This window comes from Vigna angularis, chromosome 7 (assembly GCF_016808095.1).
Source record: "Vigna angularis cultivar LongXiaoDou No.4 chromosome 7, ASM1680809v1, whole genome shotgun sequence".
NCBI classification, from domain to species: Eukaryota; Viridiplantae; Streptophyta; class Magnoliopsida; order Fabales; family Fabaceae; genus Vigna; species Vigna angularis.
In genome coordinates, this window is record NC_068976.1 from 7,321,934 (window position 1) to 7,343,480 (window position 21,547).

Here is a 21,547-nt window from a genome sequence, read left to right on the forward strand (position 1 = left end):
CGTTAATAATTATTTTTAATGTTAAATTTATTTTTGGTTTCTAAACTATTTATAAAATATTGTGTTTTGTTTTTAAATTAAATTATAAAATATTTAATTTTTGTATTTTATGTAAAGTAGGTAAAACATTTTTGTGTCGAGTGTTTTATTTGTGACAATACAGATTTTACAATGACACATAATACTACTTTCACATATTCTTTATGAAAAAATATTTTAAATTAATTTTCTAAAATGCTTGAATTAAACATTTTATAATTTAATTTAGAAACAAAGCACAATTTTTTATACTAAGAACCAAAAATATATTTAATTCTTATTTTATAATTAATCAGACTCGGATAATGTCCAAACAATTCATAGATTTAGTACATTATTCCGTTTAATGAAAGAGTGGCACTTGCAGGCTAAACAGGTGTTCATCAAATAACTGCTCTGCATGGATGCAATGCAAGACCTCAATTATAGGTAACTTCATTGGTGCAAAAACGTTACAGATGCAGCGCCAAATAGATACATATCAGCTGAAATGCGGCATGCAAACTATAAAATTTAGAGGTAAATTACAAGAGCTAAAAGCAGAAAGATCCAAACCATTGATTAAAGAAAATGAAAAAGAAAGAAAAGAACAGTAAAGTTTATATTTAAGAATAAATAATTAAATGAATTATAAACCTACAACAATGTCCAAGAATCAATTATAAAAAAGGAATCGTTTATTGGGTGGGGCAAGGTGGTGAAAAAAGAGCATGTTCCCGACACAAATGGACAGTGACATATTGTCAATGTAGCATCTCTTGTGGCTTACAAACATAAAACAGAGCCACTTTACAGCAGAAGCTAGTGTAGATCCCAACATCAGCGACTGACACAAATGAAAAAAAAAACGAAAAGACTTTTGACAAATTTAATTAAAATGCCATTTTTCCCCCTATGATTCAAGTTTCTAACACCTGTTGACTGACCTGTACAATTGTAAACATTTTTTCTTTACCGTGGGAGCATCTTTTTCAAACCCTTGCCTCTAGACATTTATAATTTAATTTACACTTACAACTGACGCAACTTAATCTGCCAGACTACAAAATTGGATCATCCAAATATGCTGATAATTACAAGAAAAACCATTTCCAGCATCTCTCAAGCATGTTAAAGATTACGTTTTATGCTTCCACCCGACAAGTAGCCTAGTGTCATTTTCAAGTGTCATCATTGGAGATCCTGTTGGACCATATAATCTCAATTTCAAGTGTTCGGGAAGAACCATCTTTGTTACCATCATGATTAAGACTGAATAATCCACTATAAACCCCCTCTGATACAACTTTATCAATTTGAATGGTGACTCTTCCAAGAGTTGTCTGCAGAAAAAAGCACAATACTTGCAGTCAGCAATTAAAGCACTATAGTATGTGCTTGGTCGAGATAGAGGGAAGGTGAAAAAAAGGGTAAAATTGCTTTGACCCAAAAGTGAAATACATTTATGACAGAAGAAGACAGGGATCCTTCCAGTTATTAACAAAATAACACCAGTATACATCATAAAAAGAACGGTAGTCATTATTCCTTTCAGAAAAGGAACTGATGTGCAGTTACCACATAAAAATGGAGAATGAGTATATCACTTACGGAATGAATATCTAGTTACCTTCCCAAAAGTATTCTTGCTTTTGCATATGATATGTAGCTTTTGGCCCTTTGGAGGTACATCAAATGCCCAAGTGAATCCTTCTTTCCATTCGGGAGAAGTACTATGATTCACTACCTAATAGAACCAAAAACCATAACGGTATCAGTAATATTGTTCAATAAAGTTTAATTCTTAGGAGAGAGCACACAAATCAATTAACAATGTAATAAATAAATTTTGGACGATGATAAGTAAATCTGCAGTCATCACATCTAAAACTGGAATGATTCACAGTTAAATTACACCCAATATTAAAGTGAAATCATATAATCAAAAACTGAATCCTTTTAAAGTCGTTCCAGATTTGAGAAGTAGAAACTTGTAATAATTAGTAGAAGAAAACGCTCAAAGAAAATGGTAAACAAAGAAAAAGGACCGCAAAGAACAAAAGACCAACACTTTCAGCTTAAAAATTATTGAAGAACTTCAATGGTATACATTGGCAAAGACATAATATTAGTGTAATGGCATGTTTTTTAAATTAACCATGTACCTTGGTTTGTTTTGGAGGACCATTTCCTATTGTTAACCGGCAGAATGCGTTAGTGCTTCCCATAGTTTGCCTGAGGTTGTTTCCACGCTTAATGGTGACAGTCAAACACCCTGGTAAGCAGTGCAGAAGAGTATCTGCCCTCTCATGGAAACTAGGTGGGCAGGTTTTCATGAGCATTTGCAAAATGGGGATGGCTTCAGCAGCAATCATAGCTTGGGACTTTGCTATATCTATTGGCATAGTTGACCATGATTGTCTTAGCAAGCAAAACGTGTCAAGTACAGAGTCCTGAGCCGCTTCACCACCAGATTTAAGTGCACCTACCAAATGAGGAATGCAAAGAGTTGCTGCTTCAGATGTGTGGAGCTTAGGGAAGTTCATGAATATCACATGCAAAGTTTTCAGAACCGCTTCATTGATTGTGGCAGTTGACCATAACTCTCTTTCCAGTGCAGCTGCATAACAAAATTGGTAAAATATATATAAAAGAAAAGCATCACAATTACACCCTATCTATATGTGTGAAAATTGATTTTTCTCATTAATACAAATTTGAGATTGATACAGTAAAAAAACTATTTCACTAACTCTAACATTACAGAAGATGTTTTTACTGGTCCTCCATTTCTCCGAAATGAAACTAAAAGCAGAAGTCTACGCTGAACAAAAGATTTATACCACGAGAGAAACAAATATAGAAAGGAGATATTTGTACATGTTGACAATTTCTAATAACTAGAGAAAACATGCATATGAAGAGTAACTTGGTAATGCCTGCCTCTAAGAAACTCAACAAACCAAAACGTATTGTTTTTCTAGTTCTAACAAGTCCAAAATGAAACATATGCTAAATCACAAGTTGAAGACATCTGTTCTTAGTCTAACAATATTAGTTCAAACAGAAAAAAATAAAAGAAACATTTAGAATAACAAGCATTTCCCATTAACTACTACAGCTATTACTCAAAACCTGATCCTTGTAAATTAAATGAGTATTAACATGAGGTTGTCATACAATAATAAGCTTGATCCATGAAAAAATTGCAAAGTTAAATGAATTTCTTTTCAATCAATTAAACCAAAGACTACTAATAGATGATGTAAACAGACATGGGTAGAGCCATGGGACATATACTAAAAGTAGTTGCTTAAAAGTATGCATAAGTGTGAAGCAGGGACATTAGTAATAGGAGCATTTATGATATACCTGTCAAAGACCTGATCAACTCATTTGATACATATTCTTGCAGTGTATGTGTAGAAAACAAAAATTTGATCAGTAAAGCAGCTTGTGCAGCAACTTCTGTGTTTGGAGACAGCAGCAATTCTTGAATCACCAGTATGCCTCCAGCTTCTGCAACAGCTCGTCTATTTGTCCTGCTGTTCATGACAAAGTTTTGCAATGCACATATAGCTACCACCTTCATTTCTTCAGTTGGCTGATCTTCAAGTAAACTTATCAATGCCCGACATGCAGAAACAGAGGCACTAGATCTAGCATGTCCTTCATGCTGGGAAAGATCTCCCAGAGCTAAAGCAGCAAGAAGCTTACCAGACTGTGATCTGGTTTGTGGATCCAAGAGATACTGGGACAAAGGCGCTATAGCATATTTAGACACCTTCATCTCTCGTACTCTCACATTGTTAAATAAAGCTTCTAATAAATTGCCAGATGCTTCTTCACAATGATGAGATCTTAACAGGTCTAACAGAGCCTCTATAACTCCAGCTTCCATCATCTGCTCAGCACTTGAAGCATCACTTCTGTCATGAACTATTAAAGCATTAAGGGCTATGCTAATTGTATTCTCAAGTGTTGAGTGCAAAAGTTTTACAAGAACTACCACAGGAACTTTAAAGTAGTAATCGGCATTGGAATGTAATACATTAGAGAGAACTAGAGCAGCTGATTCCCAGAGTGCATGCGGTGGCTGAGGGTCTTCTTGAATAATAACCTTTGCAAGCTCAAAAATACCTCCTGCATCAGCAACAGCCTTAGGCCAACTAGTGGAAATTTTTTCCAATGCTTTTATAGCTGTTTGCTGTAAGTTTAATATTCCAATTCCTGCAAGCTGTACGAGGGGCACAACTGCATTCTTAGTTGTAATATCTTGCTGAAAATGTTCCTGTGCAAGAAGATGAGATAACAGTTCTGTGCCAAGCTGCTGAATAGCTTGGGATGGGGATTCCAGAAAAGAAATCAAGGGTTCAATAACTTGGCTTGGAGTAAGCTTCAAGGTGGCAAGACTTTGTGGTTTCTCCAATATATTTACAAGTGCTTGTAATGCACTATGCTGTCCCCATAAGTTGAAATCTCGACGGAGCAAAACATGGAAAAGAGGTTCTACAATTTCTGCAGCATCTGAACTTCTTGCAATTGCGCTACTATTAGTTAAAATGCGAAAGAGCTCAGATATTGTGGAACATAAAGAGCTAGGTGCTAATTGTAGTAGCTTGAGACAATTATCAATAATGCCAGCTTTCACCATGTCCAGTTTACTTGTAGTCCTATCTTTGCCCAATTTGATAAGAGCAGATACGGTAGCCTCAATAAGCTGAAAGTTAGTACCGGAAACCAAGCTCACAAGGAGATCCACAATATTGTAGGCTGCTGCAAGCTCTACCTGTTGTTCATCTTCCAACAATCTCTCAAAAGCACAAACCCCAGACTCTATTGCTGTCTCAGAACCAGACTGCAACAGTAATATAAGGGGTTCTATGCATTCTGAGGCAACTGGATCTGCTCTGATCTTGCTATTGGCAAAAAGGGCAAAGCAGAGTTGGGCAGCATGGCTCTTCAGTTCCAAGGATGAAGCAGAAGACAGTATTTTGTATAGACATTTAAGTGGGTTTCCTTCCATATCAGTAAGAAGAGATACTTTTGAAGAATTTCCTGAAGTTAACTTGATCAAGGACATGAGAGCAGCCTCCTGTTCATGCCCTGACGTCGTGTTAAGCATATCAACCAATGGTTGAATAGCTTGTTTAGCTAATTCTGAGTCTCTAATGTTGTCAGCATCAAAAAGTTCGTGAAGTGCTCTTGCTGCACTGTATCTAGCAGTTCTTGATCCAAGACGCAAAACAGCTATAAGTTGGTTCAATGAACTGATTGCTGCTTCGTGTTTAATGAGATCAGAATTGCAAAATAATATTCTCAATAACTCAGATATAGCAGCCTCAGTTGAGTCTTGAGGACTCAAGGAAAGGTATTTGTTCAAAGCTTCAAGAGCTCCAGCTTCAGCAAGGATTAATTTATTGCTATCACTTCCATCTGCAATGGATATCAAGAGTCTAACAGCAACTGGTGGAGCAGTAGGCCTTTCTGGTATTGGTCTCAGGAGATCCACTAAGAGCGGTATAGATTTCCTGGCCGTAGAACCCACCTTTACATCTTCAATTTCAAAAAGGTGATCCAAAACAACTTGATCAGGGTTTTGTACCAATGAAAATTCTTCTGATAAATCCATGAGATTAGGCATATCTGACTCTACATGCCCAATTATAGTTATCAATCCAGCAACAGCACCAGAATTTGCAATGGCAAGATCTATTCCCTTATTGCCATTACAAACAAGACTGGCCATAGCCTGGGCAGCAAAATATTTATCAATTACTTCATCAGATCTTAGCAGAAGAGTGATAGAAGGTATAATGCGCATTGTCACAGGAGACTGAACAACATTCGTATCCTGAAATAAAATGGCCAACAGCAAGGCATTGATCCATATTCCTTCTGTATCCTCATATTCTGCCTGTCAAAAGTTAGGTAGGAAATCTATTTAATTCAGCAACAGAAATCATGCCATGATCAACAGACAAAATCAAACGGGCAATCAAGATATGTAGATCAGCAACAGAATAACAATCATATGACCAAAATTTAGTAGAAAACAGAATGTACATTGTGCGTTAATCTTTTCACTCTTTACTTATGTTTACAATTCAGTCTTAAGCTCAAGCTTAATGGGCCCAAGTCCAAGTTAAAATAAAATTAGTAACGATTAATTAAAAGGGAGGAAAAAGAATTCTCAAAGAATCTGTTGAAAAAATATAACAGTTTAGAAAGCATATATTTTTAAATTATGAGATAAGTAACTTATATTTTAAAATATTAATTCATATTAATAAAAAATAAAGCAGTATATATTTTGTTGATCCATCTCAGGCTACCCCTAGTTTGGAATCTTCTTCACGAAGCCCGGCTACCAAATGATAAAAGTTGTTATGAAGATTACAACAATTTGTTTTCATTGCTCACCTCTTTCTTCCAAAATCTGTTTCTTTTATGACACACTATCCAAACTTTGGTCCACTTATAACGAATTCTAAAATGCCAATTCCTATGACCTCAAAGTTATAGTTAATTTCCCAATTGCAAATAGATATTTTCTAGAAAGAATAACGCAAGCCATCACACAGCATAGATGGCATATTTCAGTATTTGCTACTTGCTGGGATATGGATCAGAAAAAATTTGAATAGACTATCTAGAAGACAAAGGGAACTGATTAACGCAGCATTAATAGAAAGCTTATTTATAATACACCTGTGGATTTGAAGTATATCTTCCAAGTTTGTCGGAGAGAACTTCAAGTCCACCAGCTTCCATAATTGTGGGCTTGCTCTTTATATGGAAAGAAGCAATAACTGAAAGCAACCACATCGCAATAGTGCTTCCCAAGGCAGTGGCAGGATCAGGAATATCAAACTCATCAACTTCTTGAAAACCATTTCTCTCCATAAAACCTTTAGAAGCGAGAACTTCAATTTCTAAAGAAGAATACTTAAAACTTTGCTTTATCATTTCAACTAAAGAATATATTAATGGTTTCAGATGCCCAGAAACGTCAAGTGAATCCATTGAAAGCTCTTTCTTCTGCTTAGCAGCACAAATTAGCAAGGCAGACCCTCCAATTTTTACTTCTAGACTGGAGGAGTTCATTATTCTATTAGCCAATGAACCAATGGATCTGGAACTAGTAGATAACAAATCACCAAGAACAGCAGGCTGATCCCCACAAAGTCTAGATAGAATTTTAATTGCCTTGTCCTGCACAAGGGAGGGCCCCTCAGCCAGGCAGCAGACAAGAAGTTCTAAGCTTGACGGTATTTCAGCCAGAGCTGACCATGCAGAGTAATTGTTCCTGACACCTTTCTTGGTCCTGGCTAGCAATGCGATTACTTCTAAAGCATCAGCAGCATCAGTTTCGTCCATATCCATAGCTTTTAACAAATCAACAAGTGCAAGCACAGTGAAACGAGATTGAGCACTCCCCTTAAGAACATCACCTACAGGAAAATGCTTCAATAATTGATGAAGTGCACGAGATGCATTTTGCTTACCTTCCAAGGACCCTTCTGCCAGAACTCTAGTTAAAGCTGAAACAACATCTTCAGCTAGAGCCTCAGCAGCAATAAAAGGATCAAAGAGAAGATTGGCCAATGCAGCAACAGCAGTTTCAGCAGCATCAACAGAGGATGTTTTAGCTAACTTGATTAGTGGCTCAACATCACCCTCTACAATATAAGACATTTTATTTGCAGCCTTGTTCTTTGTTGGACGAGACAGAGCACTTAGTGCTCGAGCTGATTGAGTGGCAACAACTTGAGTTTTACTAGTCAAAAGCTTCATGCAAGGAAGCACAATCTCATCAGTTGCAAGACTATCACATATGTCTTGTCTTGTGATAAACAAATCAGCTAGAACCGAAGCTGCATATTCTTGGGTTTCCTCATTGGATGAATTGAGGACCTGAACTAGAGATCTCAAGCCCTTGTTAGCTGCAGAACCTTTTTCAAGGAGATCATTCTGTGAAGCCATAGTAAGAACATGACCTAAAACTCGGATTATGTGGGCTTTCGAGCTTGGAGAATCCCGCAGGAGCAATGCTAATAGCTGATTAATTGTGGCAGAATCAGCTACTCGAACAAGCTTTGTTAGTGCCATAGCAGAAGCTTCCTGCCCTTTTGGTCCACCACTCTTAAGAAGCCATAAAAATGCTGGTATGGCTCCAGCACTTTCAACACAAGCGCGAATATCTTCACTGTGACAGCACAAACTCCACAGAACATTTGCTGCATCCTCTCTTGCTTTCTGTGATCCTGTCTCCAACAACTGCACCAGTGGAGGAATCCCTCCAGCAGCAGTAATTGCCCACTTGCTGTCATCAACCTGTTCAGTTAAGATCGCTAGCAGCTGAACTGAGTACTCTTGATGCTGCTCACTGGATAATCCAAGCAATGATATTAGTAATTGGATACCTTCTCTCTTTTTTATGGCCTCCCATACTCCAATCTTATCACTACACAAGGTTGTCAACGAAAGTATCAGATACTCTTGCACGTCAGTGGCAGCCATGGTTATAAGTCCAATAAGAACCTTCTTTGAATCAGCTTGAATGAGCCACTTTGAGAGACAGATGTTTCCATAAAGGCTAGCCATAGCCTCAAGGACACACTCTTGAATCAGTTTGCTGTCCCGAGGCTTTAGAAGAGTTACTAGAATATCCTCTATCTGAGTTGCATCAAAATGTTTCTCATCAACACCTACTTTTTCCTCAAAGACCATGAGTGTATAAGCAAGAGCCCCAATTATATCACCAACTGGAGCATCAAGGCTAGGAGAACGTGAAAGTTCTCCAAGATATAGTATTAATGCAGACATGCCACCGCAGATATTGGCTAAAGCTCGAGTTGCGTGCTCTTGTAGAGCCTGGCCACCATCACCTTGCATACACTCATTAGAAGGAGCAACTATTGCTCCAATAAGGATTGGAATTCCATCTGCATTAACAATGACCTTTTTAGCCATAGTAGATTTTGAAGAGAGAGCTTCTAGGGCATCAGCAGCACTAGCCCTAACAGAAATGTCATTTTTTGGACCAACAAGCTGAAGTAAAGCTTTGACTGCTCCAGAGTCTATTACTTTGGGGATACTATCACTGAAAGCCAGCATTAAACGTGCCAATAGAGAAGCTGCATTTGACTGAGAAACAGAATTGTCTGAAGACAAGAGCCCCACTATGATATCCACGCCTCCAGCTTCTAATGTTGCTTTCCAGTAGCCATCTTTGTCACCACAAAGATTTCTTAATGCTCCAGTAATAAAACCCTCCACAATTTTGTCTTCCTTCTTCTTTGGATTTAGTTGACTCCATAAGGTTGGAACTACACCCTCTGTGACAAAAATTTTCATACCAACATGATCATCAGACAGACCACCTGAGGAAACTTCATATAATGCTTCAGCGGCAGCCTTCCTGGTCTCCGTGGATTCATAGTTTAAAAGTGACAATAATGGTGGGATACAACCACCAAGTAGTACTTTTAACCTCAGTTCTTCATCTTTGCACAGGACACTCAGAGTGGAAGCAACATTAACTTTTGCAAGAGGTGTTCCATTTCTGAGAATGTTTATGAACAATGGCATGGCTTGGGCATGAGAACCTATGAGTGTTCTAGCATCCTTTCTTCTCCTGGCAATACCTAGTAAGCGCCCTGTAACGGTTTCTTTCTCAACCGGTGATGACAAATTGGCATGCAGTTGCTCCACAAAATTAGCAACTGTTGCCATTGTAGATTCTGGATCATCCATTCCCATTGCCTCATTAAATTCCCTGCGTATATATTCAGTGGCCACTTGTTAATATCTATTTTCACATTTGCAAGTGAATGATGTAATGCCAAACTCAGATAAGTTATAACCAATCATTCCTTCTATTTGAACAAATTTCGCCATAAATACTTATAAGGGGAAAAAAGATTCTTTTGTAAATTAAAATTAGCTAATGTATAAGCTACTTCATAGAAACTCACTAATTTTAACCTACGGGAGAAACCTATTTTATTTTTCCTTCTCATTTTTTTCTCCTGTAAGTTCTTGTGGATCTAAATTCTAGAACAGAACATAAAGTACTTTTATTTATTAAAAGATTTAGCACCAATTACCACTAATGTTATTTAGAGTTTTCATATCATACTTTCACCAACAATAAATTCCTGATGAACAAAATCAAAATTACTCACCCAGGAAGAGAGCCAGAATAAATGGACTGTCGCGGTTCATGAGAGGGAGACTTTGACATTTGCACCAATACGCCAGTTTACCCTCCTTGCTTGTTGCCTGAAAATTTACATATTCTAAAAATTAAAACCAAATTTCCAAAAAAGAAATTCACATAGACATCAGATGAAGATGCATTTGGTTCCTCATGCAAGACCAGTTGACAGAAACACTGTTTGAAAACACTTTTACCGGAGAGACACCTACTTTAAAACAAATCACACACTGCCAATTGCAACAACAAGATCAACAACATCACTCTATCTAGACCACATCAACACGCAATCCACAAAATTTTACGCTAAGGCTAAGTCATCCGAAATCCAAAGCATCCAACCATCATCTCAGTTCCTAAGTTCCACATTTTACATTGAAATCAAGGTTTTAAAATACAATCCGCGGCAGTAATTTTTCCTGCATCATCAAGGTTTTATGAGTGACTCAATTGCCTTGCATCGGTTGCATTTGTCCGTAATTTCCCGCAATATCAAAAAAAGAAACGAGATGGCGACCGGAATTTAAAACACTGGTTGCAATGCACATTTCACAACGCAGCACACTACAGAGGAAACATATCCACATCAAACACACACTGCCACAAGAAAAAATAAATAAAAATAAAAAATAAAAAAACACAAAATCAGTTAAAGCCAAAAGAAGCTACCTCGCTGAAATGCAAATGCCGCAGAACTCCTCCCTCCTTCCACTACGTCTGGCGCCACCACATCCTCAATTCCGTTCAAATTCCCGCAAAACAAAAGAACAGATCAAAAACTGAACCGTATTCAGATCTTCACAAAGAACAATTGAATAAAATCAGATCCAACAAGCACAGATCATTCGCAGAAGCTAGGGCACAGTGACACAGAAAAGAGCGAATCGAATCGAAAATTACAAAACGAAAATTAACTAATCACACATATCTATACCTCGAAATTCAGAAGAAGAAAAAAAAAACGTAGATAAGAAGCTAGTGAGAACAACGTGAATGTAGACGCAATAAACACAGAGGGAAACGAAGAGTGTGTGAGAAGAGTGTTAGAGAGTGAGTGTGTATATTTCTCAGTCTTTTCCTTTCCTTTCCATGTTTTTGTTTCTTCTTCTTCCTTGTATGTGAATCTTTTTATTTTATTTTTCATTAATAAGAGGATTATTTTTTATTGTAACAGTATAATAGTTTAGTTTTGAGTTTTGACGGCGTGCAGCATTTGAAGAGGTAAAATACGTGTCCCAAACAGGTTGTACTGAAAGTCTTGGCGACAGTTGGTTCGTCCTTTTTATTATTGCTTGCACTATTGCTGACTGACTATTAGTCAAATTTTAACAATTTTTTTTTCCTAGTTTGAGATTTGTGCATTTTCTTGTTTTTACTATGATTTTAGATCTAGGCCGTTACTGAAACATTAATTATTCAATTAATATTAATAAACTATTTTTAACAATTAAATTTTTTAATTTTATAATATTAAAATAATAATTTAATGTAAAATTTAAAATTTACATATCATATTTAAAGTGAACTATACATTAATATTATAATCCGATTGCAAAAATTCTACGAAAACCGGACTTGACAGGGAGAATAGTAGGATGGTCGGTAGAATTATCTGAATTCAGATTACAATTTGAACCACGAGGACCAGTACGAGGGTAACATCTGACTGATTTTGCGGTCGAATTACCTTGGAAAGAAGAATGCTTCCAAGCATGGACCCTTTATGTGGATGGCTCATCCGAACGGTCCGGGAAGGAGCAGGAATCGTTTTGGAGGGACCGGACGACTTTGTCGTTGAACAGACAATTGTCTTCCGATTCAAAATAAGCAACAACCAGGCTGAGTACGGAGCAGTGATAGTCGAACTCGAATTGGCTAAGGACTTAGGGGCGGTTTCAATCAAATGTCGGACCGACTCCCAACTGGTGGTAGGACAGCTGAATGGGAGTTTCCAAACCAAAGATGACCAACTGCTCCGTTATTATCATAAGGCAAAGGATTTGGTGAAGCAATTCCGGACGGTGGAATTTAAACATGTGCCTAGAGAACAAAATACTAGGGTGGATGTTTTGTCCAAACTAGCCAATTGCAAAGGGAATGATCAATTATCGTCGGTCATAAGACAAGTTATGATGAGTCCTTCGGTGGAATGTCTGTCGGTTCACGAGGTTTCCAACAAACCCGATTGGAGGAAGGACATCAGAGATATAATTAAGAAGCAGGAGAACGACTTGCATATCCGAGCGGTTGAAGCCAAGAAAGTCGCTCGGTTCTTATTATTAGAGGAGGATCTCTACAAAAGAGGGTTCTCTTTACCTTTGTTAAAATGTGTGTCCGCGGAGGAAGCCGAGTACGTTATGAGGGAGCTTCATGAAGGGGCATGTGGAATGCATACTAGGCAGCGACCGCTGCGAGCAAAGGTGATAAGAGCAAGTTACTTTTGGCCGACGATAAAGAATGATTGCAAGATACTTGTGCAGAAATGTTTGAAGTGTCAAGAACACGGCAAAAACCTCAATCTACCGACGGTAAAATTACACAGCCTAATGTCCCCTTGGTCGTTCGCACAATGGGGAATATATATTGTGGGACCCTTTCCAATAGGCCGAGCTCAGAAGAAATTCTTGCTAGTGGCAATTGATTATTTTACCAAGTGGGTAGAAGTAGAACCGCTCGCGACAATAACTGCTGCAAGGGTTCAAAAGTTCGTGTGGACACTTATTTGTCGATTTGGAATCCCCAGAACGATAGTTATAGACAACGGACGACAATTCATTAATAAACGATCGGGTGATTTTTATAAAAGGCTAGGAATCAAGCATGAAACGAGCTCGGTGGAGCACCCACAAACGAACAGACAGGTTGAAGCGCTAATAAAGTCATCGTGGCAGAATTGAAGAAGAGGTTAGGAAGTGCTAAGGGGGCCTGAGTAGATGAGTTACAAGAAGTTCATTGGGGCTACCGTTGCACACCGCACAATACAACCGGAGAAACCCCGTTCAACCTTACATATGGAACAGATGCTATGCTACCGGTAGAGGTAGGGGAACCCACCATCAGACGGGAGGTTCAAAGTTTGCAGAATAACAATGATGAACTCCGAGTGGAGTTAGACACCTTAGATGAAAGGAGAGAGGTTGCAATGATTCGAGCAGAGGCCCAGAAAAGACTTCTTGCAAGACGATATAACACTAAGGTAAAACCCCGACAATTCATCAAAGGAGATCTCGTGTGGAGAAAGACAGTAGAAGCCCGACGAAACCGAGCGCCAGGGAAACTAACCGCAAACTGGGAAGGTCCCTTCAAAGTGATCGAAAACCTGAAGAACGGAGCATACCGTTTGGAGTGCCCAACAGGAAAAGCCATACCCAATACATGGAATGCGTCACACTTAAAGTTTTATTTCAGCTAAGAAATAACCTTGTACTCTTTATCACACATCAATAATATTATGGTTTTCATAACTTATCATGAGATTTTCATCATTCATCATAGCAGCCGAGCAAGTGAGGCAGATTTCTTTCGTGAACTCTCACTTTGGTCTTAGGGCATGCTCCCAATGAACTCCTAAGACCTAAACCGAGTAGGTGAGGCAGATTTCTTTCGTGAACTCTCACCTTGGTCTTAGGGCACGCTCTTAGTGAACTCCTAGGATCTAAACCGAGCAGGTGAGGCACATTTCTTTTGTGAACTCTCACCTTGATCTTAGGGCACACTCCTAGTGAACTCCTAGGATCTAAACCGAGCAGGTGAGGCACATTTCTTTTGTGAACTCTCACCTTGATCTTAGGGCACGCTCCTAGTGAACTCCTAAGACCTAAACCGAGCAGGTGAGGCAGATTTCTATCGTGAACTCTCACCTTGGTCTTAGGGCACGCTCCTAGTGAACTCCTAGGACCTAAACCGAGCAAATGAGGCAGATTTCTTTCGTGAACTCTCACCTTGGTCTTAGGGCACGCTCCTAGTGAACTCCTAAGACCTAAACCGAGCAGGTGAGGCAGATTTCTTTCATGAACTCTCACCTTGGTCTTAGGGCACGCTCCTAATGAACTCCTAAGACCTAAACCGAGCAGGTGAGGCAGATTTCTTTCGTGAACTCTCACCTTGGTCTTAGGCACGCTCCTAGTGAACTCCTAGGACCTAAACTGAGCAGGTGAGGCAGATTTCTTTCATGAACTCTCACCTTGGTCTTAGGGCACGCTCCTAGTGAACTCCTAAGACCTAAACCGAGCAGGTGAGGCAGATTTCTTTTGTGAACTCTCACCTTGGTCTTAGGGCAAGCTCTTAGTGAACTCCTAAGACCTAAACCGAGCAGGTGAGGCAGATTTCTTTTGTGAACTCTCACCTTGGTCTTAGGGCACGCTCCTAGTGAACTCCTAAGACCTAAACCAAGCGGCAACAAATGTTCATTGTTAAAGACATGACAAATCAAGCGTGAAATCAAGTATGAAGCATACGCATATGAAAGAAATGCTCGACAGGCACGTTTTCATTCAAAATAAATCTACTATTTCATTTACAAAGTACAGAGGTAGAAAAACGACAAAATTCTATACCTAAAGACCTAAGATTAGACATCAGCCCCGTCGGTCTCCTCGATCACTTCAACATGAGTCTGAACATTAGGGATGGCCGGAGGTGAAGGTGAAGGAACATGGATCAAAACTAATTTCCCATACACCACCATCATGCTCACATCAAGACGAGGGTCTTCGGTCGAAACTTGAAAAAGGACGTTACACTAGGGGGTGCTTTCTCAAAGCCAAGTAAATGCTCATTCACTACTTCATCGCCTAAAAATTTGTTGTCCACCTCCAATTTCAACACTCGATCCCGAAGCGAATCTCAGTCGGCCAGAAGGCCATCCCTCTCGGTCACCAACTCTTTATTTTTGGTAGTTGAATTTTGGAGGTCAAGTTTCAAATCATCATAGGACTGTTGCATACGGCATTGAGCAGAGCGGGCCTCGGTCAGCAGAGTGTTAGCTTTTTTCTTTTCCTCATCCGCTATCCTTTCTGTTTCGGCCAGGCGGAGCGTCAATTCTTGATTGGACTTCACAGCTTCGTCATACTTCTCTTGAAGAGATTGAAGCTCTGTAGAAGTCGATGCCCTCTTCTGAGCGGTGTAAGCCAAACACATCGTAGACCGAGCGACCAACTCCATAGCCATATTAGAGGCTTCCTCCTCGGTCATCCCTTTAACTAGAGCTTTTTCTTCGGCAAAAAGATCAAAATGGATGCGCTTCGACACCCATGAGTTGGAACTCAGGGGCCCAGAGAGGGGAGGACCGTCGGGTAGAGCCCTCTTGCTACGCTTGGATGAGACAGAGGATTCCCGAGCGGCTTTCCGTTTTCCCTTTTTCTTTGGAACCGGCTCAGACTGTTGAACTTTGTCGGCAGGGCGACGAATGGATTTGGGCGACTGGACTTCAGCAGCAGGCGGGGGAAGTGGTGCCTATTGGACCGGCAGGGACGTCGCAGGGATGGCAGCAGTAGTTGGTGCGCGAGATGAGCTCCCTTCCACTATTTTCCTTATGTCTCCCCCTCTCTGAGCGAATAAGCGAGCGAAGGTGCTACTTTTGGCTGGATCCATCTCGGTCAAGTAATCTACACATCAAAAGTAAATTTAGATAAGTTCCAAATGGCTGCTCAACAAAAGGCGGTCAAAAGTAACTTACCGAACACATTAGAGGAAAGATTTTTGTTGTTCAGAAAACCGATCAGCACACGGGAAGAGGACTTGGGGGGCAGCTGACTCAATTGATTTATTAAGTCCAAATCCTCGGGTGTCATCCGTGACTTGGGCCAGGAAATAACCTTCTTGGGGTTGCTGGTCCAATAAAGGGAAACTTAGCCCGCCCGACCGGGAAACAGAAGCTCTTATACCCAGCTTCCAAAGGTATGACCTTAAAGAAGTTTCCTTTAAAATCCTTGTACGAACTGTTAAAAAGAGACAACAGATGTCTATTCCCGATCGTTCTGAGGGAAACTCAGGGTTTGGACGGATGAGGCTGCACGTGAAAAAAGTAAAGAAAAGCCCCAAGAGTGAGGTATAAAGCTAAGCCGGTACATACGGCAGAGAATGCTTGCATAAACGCCCAATCGTTCAGATGCAGTTGAGTAGGAGCCACATTAAGCTTCCTCAGAACGCCCATTTGAAAATCCGAAACGGGAAGGAGAACCTTTAAATCTTTAAACATGGTGGCATAAACATAGAAGAAGTCTGTGGGGTAATTCCCCCGACCGTGGCATACCCGCTCGGTCATTTGGCAAATGGCAAGTTTAAAATGACTAGCGTCCTTAGCAGCCTTTACCAGACAAACACTACTGGCCAATTCCCTAAATGGACGTCGATGGTAGAAAGAGGAAGAGATTTGCTAACCTCGTAGGGAGCCCAATCATAGCCAGGAACAATAGGCCAATCTCTGGGCTTACCGTCCCAAGCACCGGAGGAGTCCATGTTAATTGCGACTTCCTCAGGAGCATCACTATCCTCAAGAAGATCAGAAGAATTCCCTTGGTCCAAGGACGCTGCTGAATTGACGACCATAGTTCCCTGACCAGCAACGACACCCGAGGAGGAAGACGAAGTAACAACCTTATCATCGGCATACCCCCTGCCCTCTTCACCGGCGACATCAGAAGACATGATTACCTGAAGCACAAAATTAAGATGAGGAAGATAGGCACGAGAAAGTAACGAAGGTGAGGATAAAGGGTGAAAAATTAAGGCAAATTCAGGGCTATTTATAGAGGGTAAAAAATGATTCGCCAAGCAAATCTAGAGCGTCAAATGAAAAAAGATCTGACGGTCCAGGCGATGTGACGATTCATTTTTACTTTTCCCGCCTAATTTTTACAGTCATGACTCTACGACTTCACCTCTTCACGCCCTTGCAAAAGTCAAGACACACGGTTGAAGGTCTTAACAAGAGAAGATGCGAACCGATCGGGAACCACTTCAAAACCCTATGCAAAAATATTTTTGCTAGGGCCTGGGGGACTTGTGTTACTACTGAGTAGGTTAGACCGACCGACCATGCAGGGGCGATGAAAGTCAATCACTCTCGGTCGGCCACTAGAGTAATACTCGTGTGAACTCTCCAGCCATTTGCTGGAGACAACCTTCGTTTGTTGGAGACAACCTTTGAATGTCAATAAATGCATAATTAATGATGTAACGGTCACCGTGGAGTGGTTAAGGTTTGCATTGATCGTCATTAAGAGGTAAATTAATGGATTATATTCCTTGAAACCCTATAAATAACAATTGATTAGGAAGGTAAAAGCTCTGATTTCTGACTTTAACTAGACTTGTGGAGATAAATTCTGACTTGAGTGTCAGAGTGTTTCCTGCAGGTCACCCCCATTTTGGCATTGAGAGAGGAAGATCCAAGCGATAAGACCGGAACAAGGAGGATCGATCGACGGAGGCAGAGCATTCCCGAACAAAAACAGCAGGAATTTTTCTCGTCTCATTCCAACAGAAACAGATAGAAAAAGAAATATGGGCAGAAACATATAGAAAAAGAAATCATCTTTCCATATTGTATAAAAAGTACCAACAACATACTCAAAAGTGAGGACCCTTTTATTCTCAATGACGTTTAAAATTTAATTAAATGTTTGTATTATACAAGTTTTTCTCTTGTTTTGAAAATAAAATAAACTCGAGTGATTTTTAAAATATTCTCAAATACATTTTAGAAAACTAATCAAGTTCAGTAAGTTTAACAATTTGTTTACAAAAATAAGTTCTTTACGAGCTTTCTTTTATAAAGAAAAAAAATCTTTGTACTATTCTTTCCCAACCAAAAATTGCAATCCTCATACAAACAAATCAATGTAACAATTTTAGTGTATTAAATCAATATTATTAACACTAATTAACTGAGTATCATTAAATAACCCCGCATTAACACTATAAGACTATTGATGTATTAATATTTCATTAATTTAATACATTCATAATTCATCATCTTCAATTATTCATGTAAGAATCACATTTTATGTTTCTGTTTTTGATAATATCACCTGCGCGCACCAGCACGGGCACACTCATGGACCTTCCATCAATGAGTCTCGTGCTCCCCGCGCGATGCAGCCACCTCAAAAATCGATGCACGCGTTCATACGCACACGTACGGCGACGTCTTAGCGACTAATTTTCATTTCAAAATGGCTTTGAGAGGTACATGAAGATATCCTGCAGCGGCGACATCTGATTCGCGCTGTGGAACTGCGAGGCCAGATTCGCGTCCACGTAATTGTACTCAAACTTGGTGTTGCTCCTCTTCGGCTCGCTCTGCACCTCGCTCGCCGGCTCCGGCGAGACCACCTGCTCCGAGCAGCTCGAGTCCATCGTCAGCAGCCGTGGAACCGAGTCCGATCCCTCGAAGTTCACGCAGTCCGCCACCGTCACCTCCGAGTACGGCCGCGCAATCGCCGGCTTCTCGTCCGCCAGTTCGGAACACTCAATTTTGACCGGCGGTTGCTTCTCAACCGCCCTTTTCTTGTTGTATATGCGACACAGTACCCAGTCATCCAGCTGCAAAATTACAATCAGGTGCACACATTTTCATCAATTTATTTATTTATTAATTTTCAATATACCTAACTTTATCGAGATAAGAACGAATCATTTCCTTAAGTAGAAACTAATAATTGGTCCGCCACATTTTATTTTATTTTTCCTGTGCTTCCTCTTTATCAAGTTATCAAGTTATAGTAATCCGAAACTTCTTGATATGTGAACCAATGAACCAGTAGCATTTAATAAAGGGCAAAACAAAGTTTTTCTTTTCTTTGAAAGGTCTATTATACCCTTTTTGAAGAGAGAAAAAGAGTATGTTAGTATATATAATACACCCACCCTCAAGCTGTTTTTTCTGCGAATGGAACGGTCCACCTCGGCAAGACGATACTCGTGCATGATCCAGTTTGTCTTCTCTCCCTTGGGCGCTTTTCCAGCGTAAAACACCAATGCTTTTTTTATACCAACCGGTTTCGGTTTACCAATCGGTTTATCTGCTCCGGTTGCTTTCCAGTACCCGGTTCCCGCGGACCGGTTCGGCCGCGAACCATTCGGGTACTTCCGGTTCCTCGGCGAGAAGAAATACCACTCTTTCTCTCCGTACAACGCCATTCCTGTAGAAAAAGAATATTTATACATTTCACAGATAAAATAATAAAATAACAAAGCAATAAAATATTTAAAAACAGTAATTTTAATTTGGAAATTACCAGGGAGGTCCCAAGGGTCGTATTTGTAGAGGTCGATTTCGGTGATTATGGGAACGCCGCTTTGTTGGTTGAGGCATTTGCGGCAGAGGTAATGAACGACGAGTTCTTCGTCTGTAGGGTGGAATCTGAATCCTGGGGGAAAGTGAAGTTGCGGTGCGGCCATCATTGTTGGTGAGATAGAATAATGGCAAAATTATGCGGTGGCGGCTTTTGAAAGTTGGAGCGTGAGGGAGAGAGGGGAATTTATAGGGTGAGGAAAGGGTAGGGTTTAGGCTTGGGATGGTGAAGAAGAAGGACACGTGTCGAATGTGGAAGTGTGGTGCGTGCGTGTCAAGAAGTCACAGGAAGAGGTTTAGTCACTGCTGACGACATTGGTTTGGAGTAGAGCGTCGTGTCTGTTGTCGGTTCGGACCTACCCCTTTGTTTTTCACAGAGATTCGCATCCTCTCTGCGCACTCACGGTATGTTTTTTCTCTATCATAAATAATATTATTGATAATGCTCACAGTGAAGAAATGGGTAGCAGAGGAATTTTGATCTGAATGAATATCTTATAGAAGATTTACATATTTTTAAGAAAGTTGATGGAGATAGAAGTTTAGAGCAGAGAAATATTGTTCTTTTGTTGGTCGGAATTTTCTCAATGAGGAAGAATTAAACATTTTCCTTTCGTGAGAGATATGTATATCAGTAGGGGTATTCAATTTGAAAACGTAGATTTATCAAACAAAATGGAATTTTGAGGAGGCATGATTTTTTGTCATCGAGATAGCGCCGCTTTGAAAATCATACACTAGCATCCAAATAACAATGGAAAGAGACAAGCATGAAAATGTGAATGCAAAGTTCATCTAGGATTAACTAGTTACAAATATTGATAACATGATGTTTTCTTATCTCAGTTAAAAGTATGTCTCTTGCCAGCCAATTATACAATTTGTTAGGTATATATAAATTTTCATGAATCGTAAGTATATGAAACTTTGGCCACATACACCCTTGATTTTAATAATTACATCAATAGTGCAGTTAAGAGAAACGACAACGGTTATTTTCGCTTATAGGCACCAGTTCCGCAACCGAGGCATATACAGGCGAGGTAAAAAGGAGTAGACTTTTTGCCTCGATTCTAAACCGAGGCAAAAGGTTTCGGATTCTTCCTCGGTTCACAGACAATTGAGGCAGTAGAGTGTTTTTAATTTTTTTTATAATTTTTCTAGATCCAAATCGGATATCCATTTTTCTAGAAACCCTACCCGCGTTTTCTTCCTTCTCCGCGCCTCCACCAAATCATCTCCGAACCTCCAAGCACGCGAGCTCGTCGCGATCTCCTCCATACGCGAAACTAATTGCAACAACCACCACAAGAACTCATCTTCATCACGCGAAGCCATCGTGCCACCATGGAAATTGCGAGACAGCGCCTTGAAAGCTTCGTCTTCACAGAAACTCCATTCGCGACCTACAAACAAAAATCACCAAACTAAAAATCAAGCCCTAAATCGCGAGATCCAGCACCTAACCGCCACCACGCCGCCGCCGCGTCCTCGTCGTGCCATGAGAAAAGAGTTTCCTTCCGATCTCGCGAAACTCAGCCAAGCCCAACGAGACACTTTGGAGCAGCAGCGAGAGAACCGGAGGCATCAACGCGTGAAGAAAGCGAGCAACGAGGATGGCGTCAGAGCAATGGAGGCTTGCACGAGGAAGAAGAAGACTTCTTGGGTGCGTGAGGAAGAAGAGCTCTTGCGGGAGGAAGAAGAAGATTAAACAGTAGGTTAAAATTTTTAACGTGTTCTGAAGTATAAAAAGCTATACTACCTCGGTTCTTCACTTACCCGAGGCAATAAATGCTTATATGCCTCGGTTAACAAAGCAACAAATGCCTATACACCTTAGAAATAAATAAAAGAAAAATATATAATGGCATTTTTGAAATTACATTCAACTTATACACCTCGGTTCGCCACAGAACCGAGGCAGTAGGCAGGATCTGAAATGCTGTCAGGCGTGGGAAGTCAGTTCTACAGGGGATGGTTGAATTTTTCAGGATATTAGGCATCGGTTA

At 40.0% G+C, this 21,547-nt stretch overlaps 2 protein-coding genes across 3 annotated transcripts; both read right to left on the reverse strand.

Moving 5' to 3' along the window:
- Positions 1 to 610: 610 nt before the first annotated feature.
- Positions 611 to 11,460, reverse strand: LOC108337973 (protein CELLULOSE SYNTHASE INTERACTIVE 3). Of its 2 annotated transcripts, none has more exons than XM_017574567.2 (8): positions 11,175 to 11,460; positions 10,910 to 11,019; positions 10,209 to 10,305; positions 6,730 to 9,799; positions 3,391 to 5,935; positions 2,184 to 2,638; positions 1,649 to 1,765; positions 611 to 1,361 (listed from the first exon to the last, which is right to left on the reverse strand). In XM_017574567.2, the coding sequence occupies exons 3-8, from the start codon at positions 10,265 to 10,267 to the stop codon at positions 1,200 to 1,202; spliced, it is 6,408 nt and encodes a 2,135-aa protein (XP_017430056.2). In that variant the 5' UTR covers positions 10,268 to 10,305; positions 10,910 to 11,019; positions 11,175 to 11,460; the 3' UTR covers positions 611 to 1,199. The 2 variants fall into 2 exon arrangements, with proteins under 2 accessions (XP_017430056.2, XP_017430055.2); XM_017574566.2 differs by having other exon boundaries at positions 10,910 to 11,036.
- Positions 11,461 to 18,154: 6,694 nt separating this feature from the next.
- On the reverse strand, positions 18,155 to 20,069 carry LOC108338541 (NAC domain-containing protein 2). The gene is made up of 3 exons (XM_017575478.2): positions 19,483 to 20,069; positions 19,112 to 19,386; positions 18,155 to 18,787 (listed from the first exon to the last, which is right to left on the reverse strand). Exons 1-3 carry the CDS (start codon positions 19,646 to 19,648, stop codon positions 18,413 to 18,415), a joined length of 816 nt encoding a protein of 271 aa, XP_017430967.1. The 5' UTR covers positions 19,649 to 20,069; the 3' UTR covers positions 18,155 to 18,412.
- Positions 20,070 to 21,547: the final 1,478 nt, after the last annotated feature.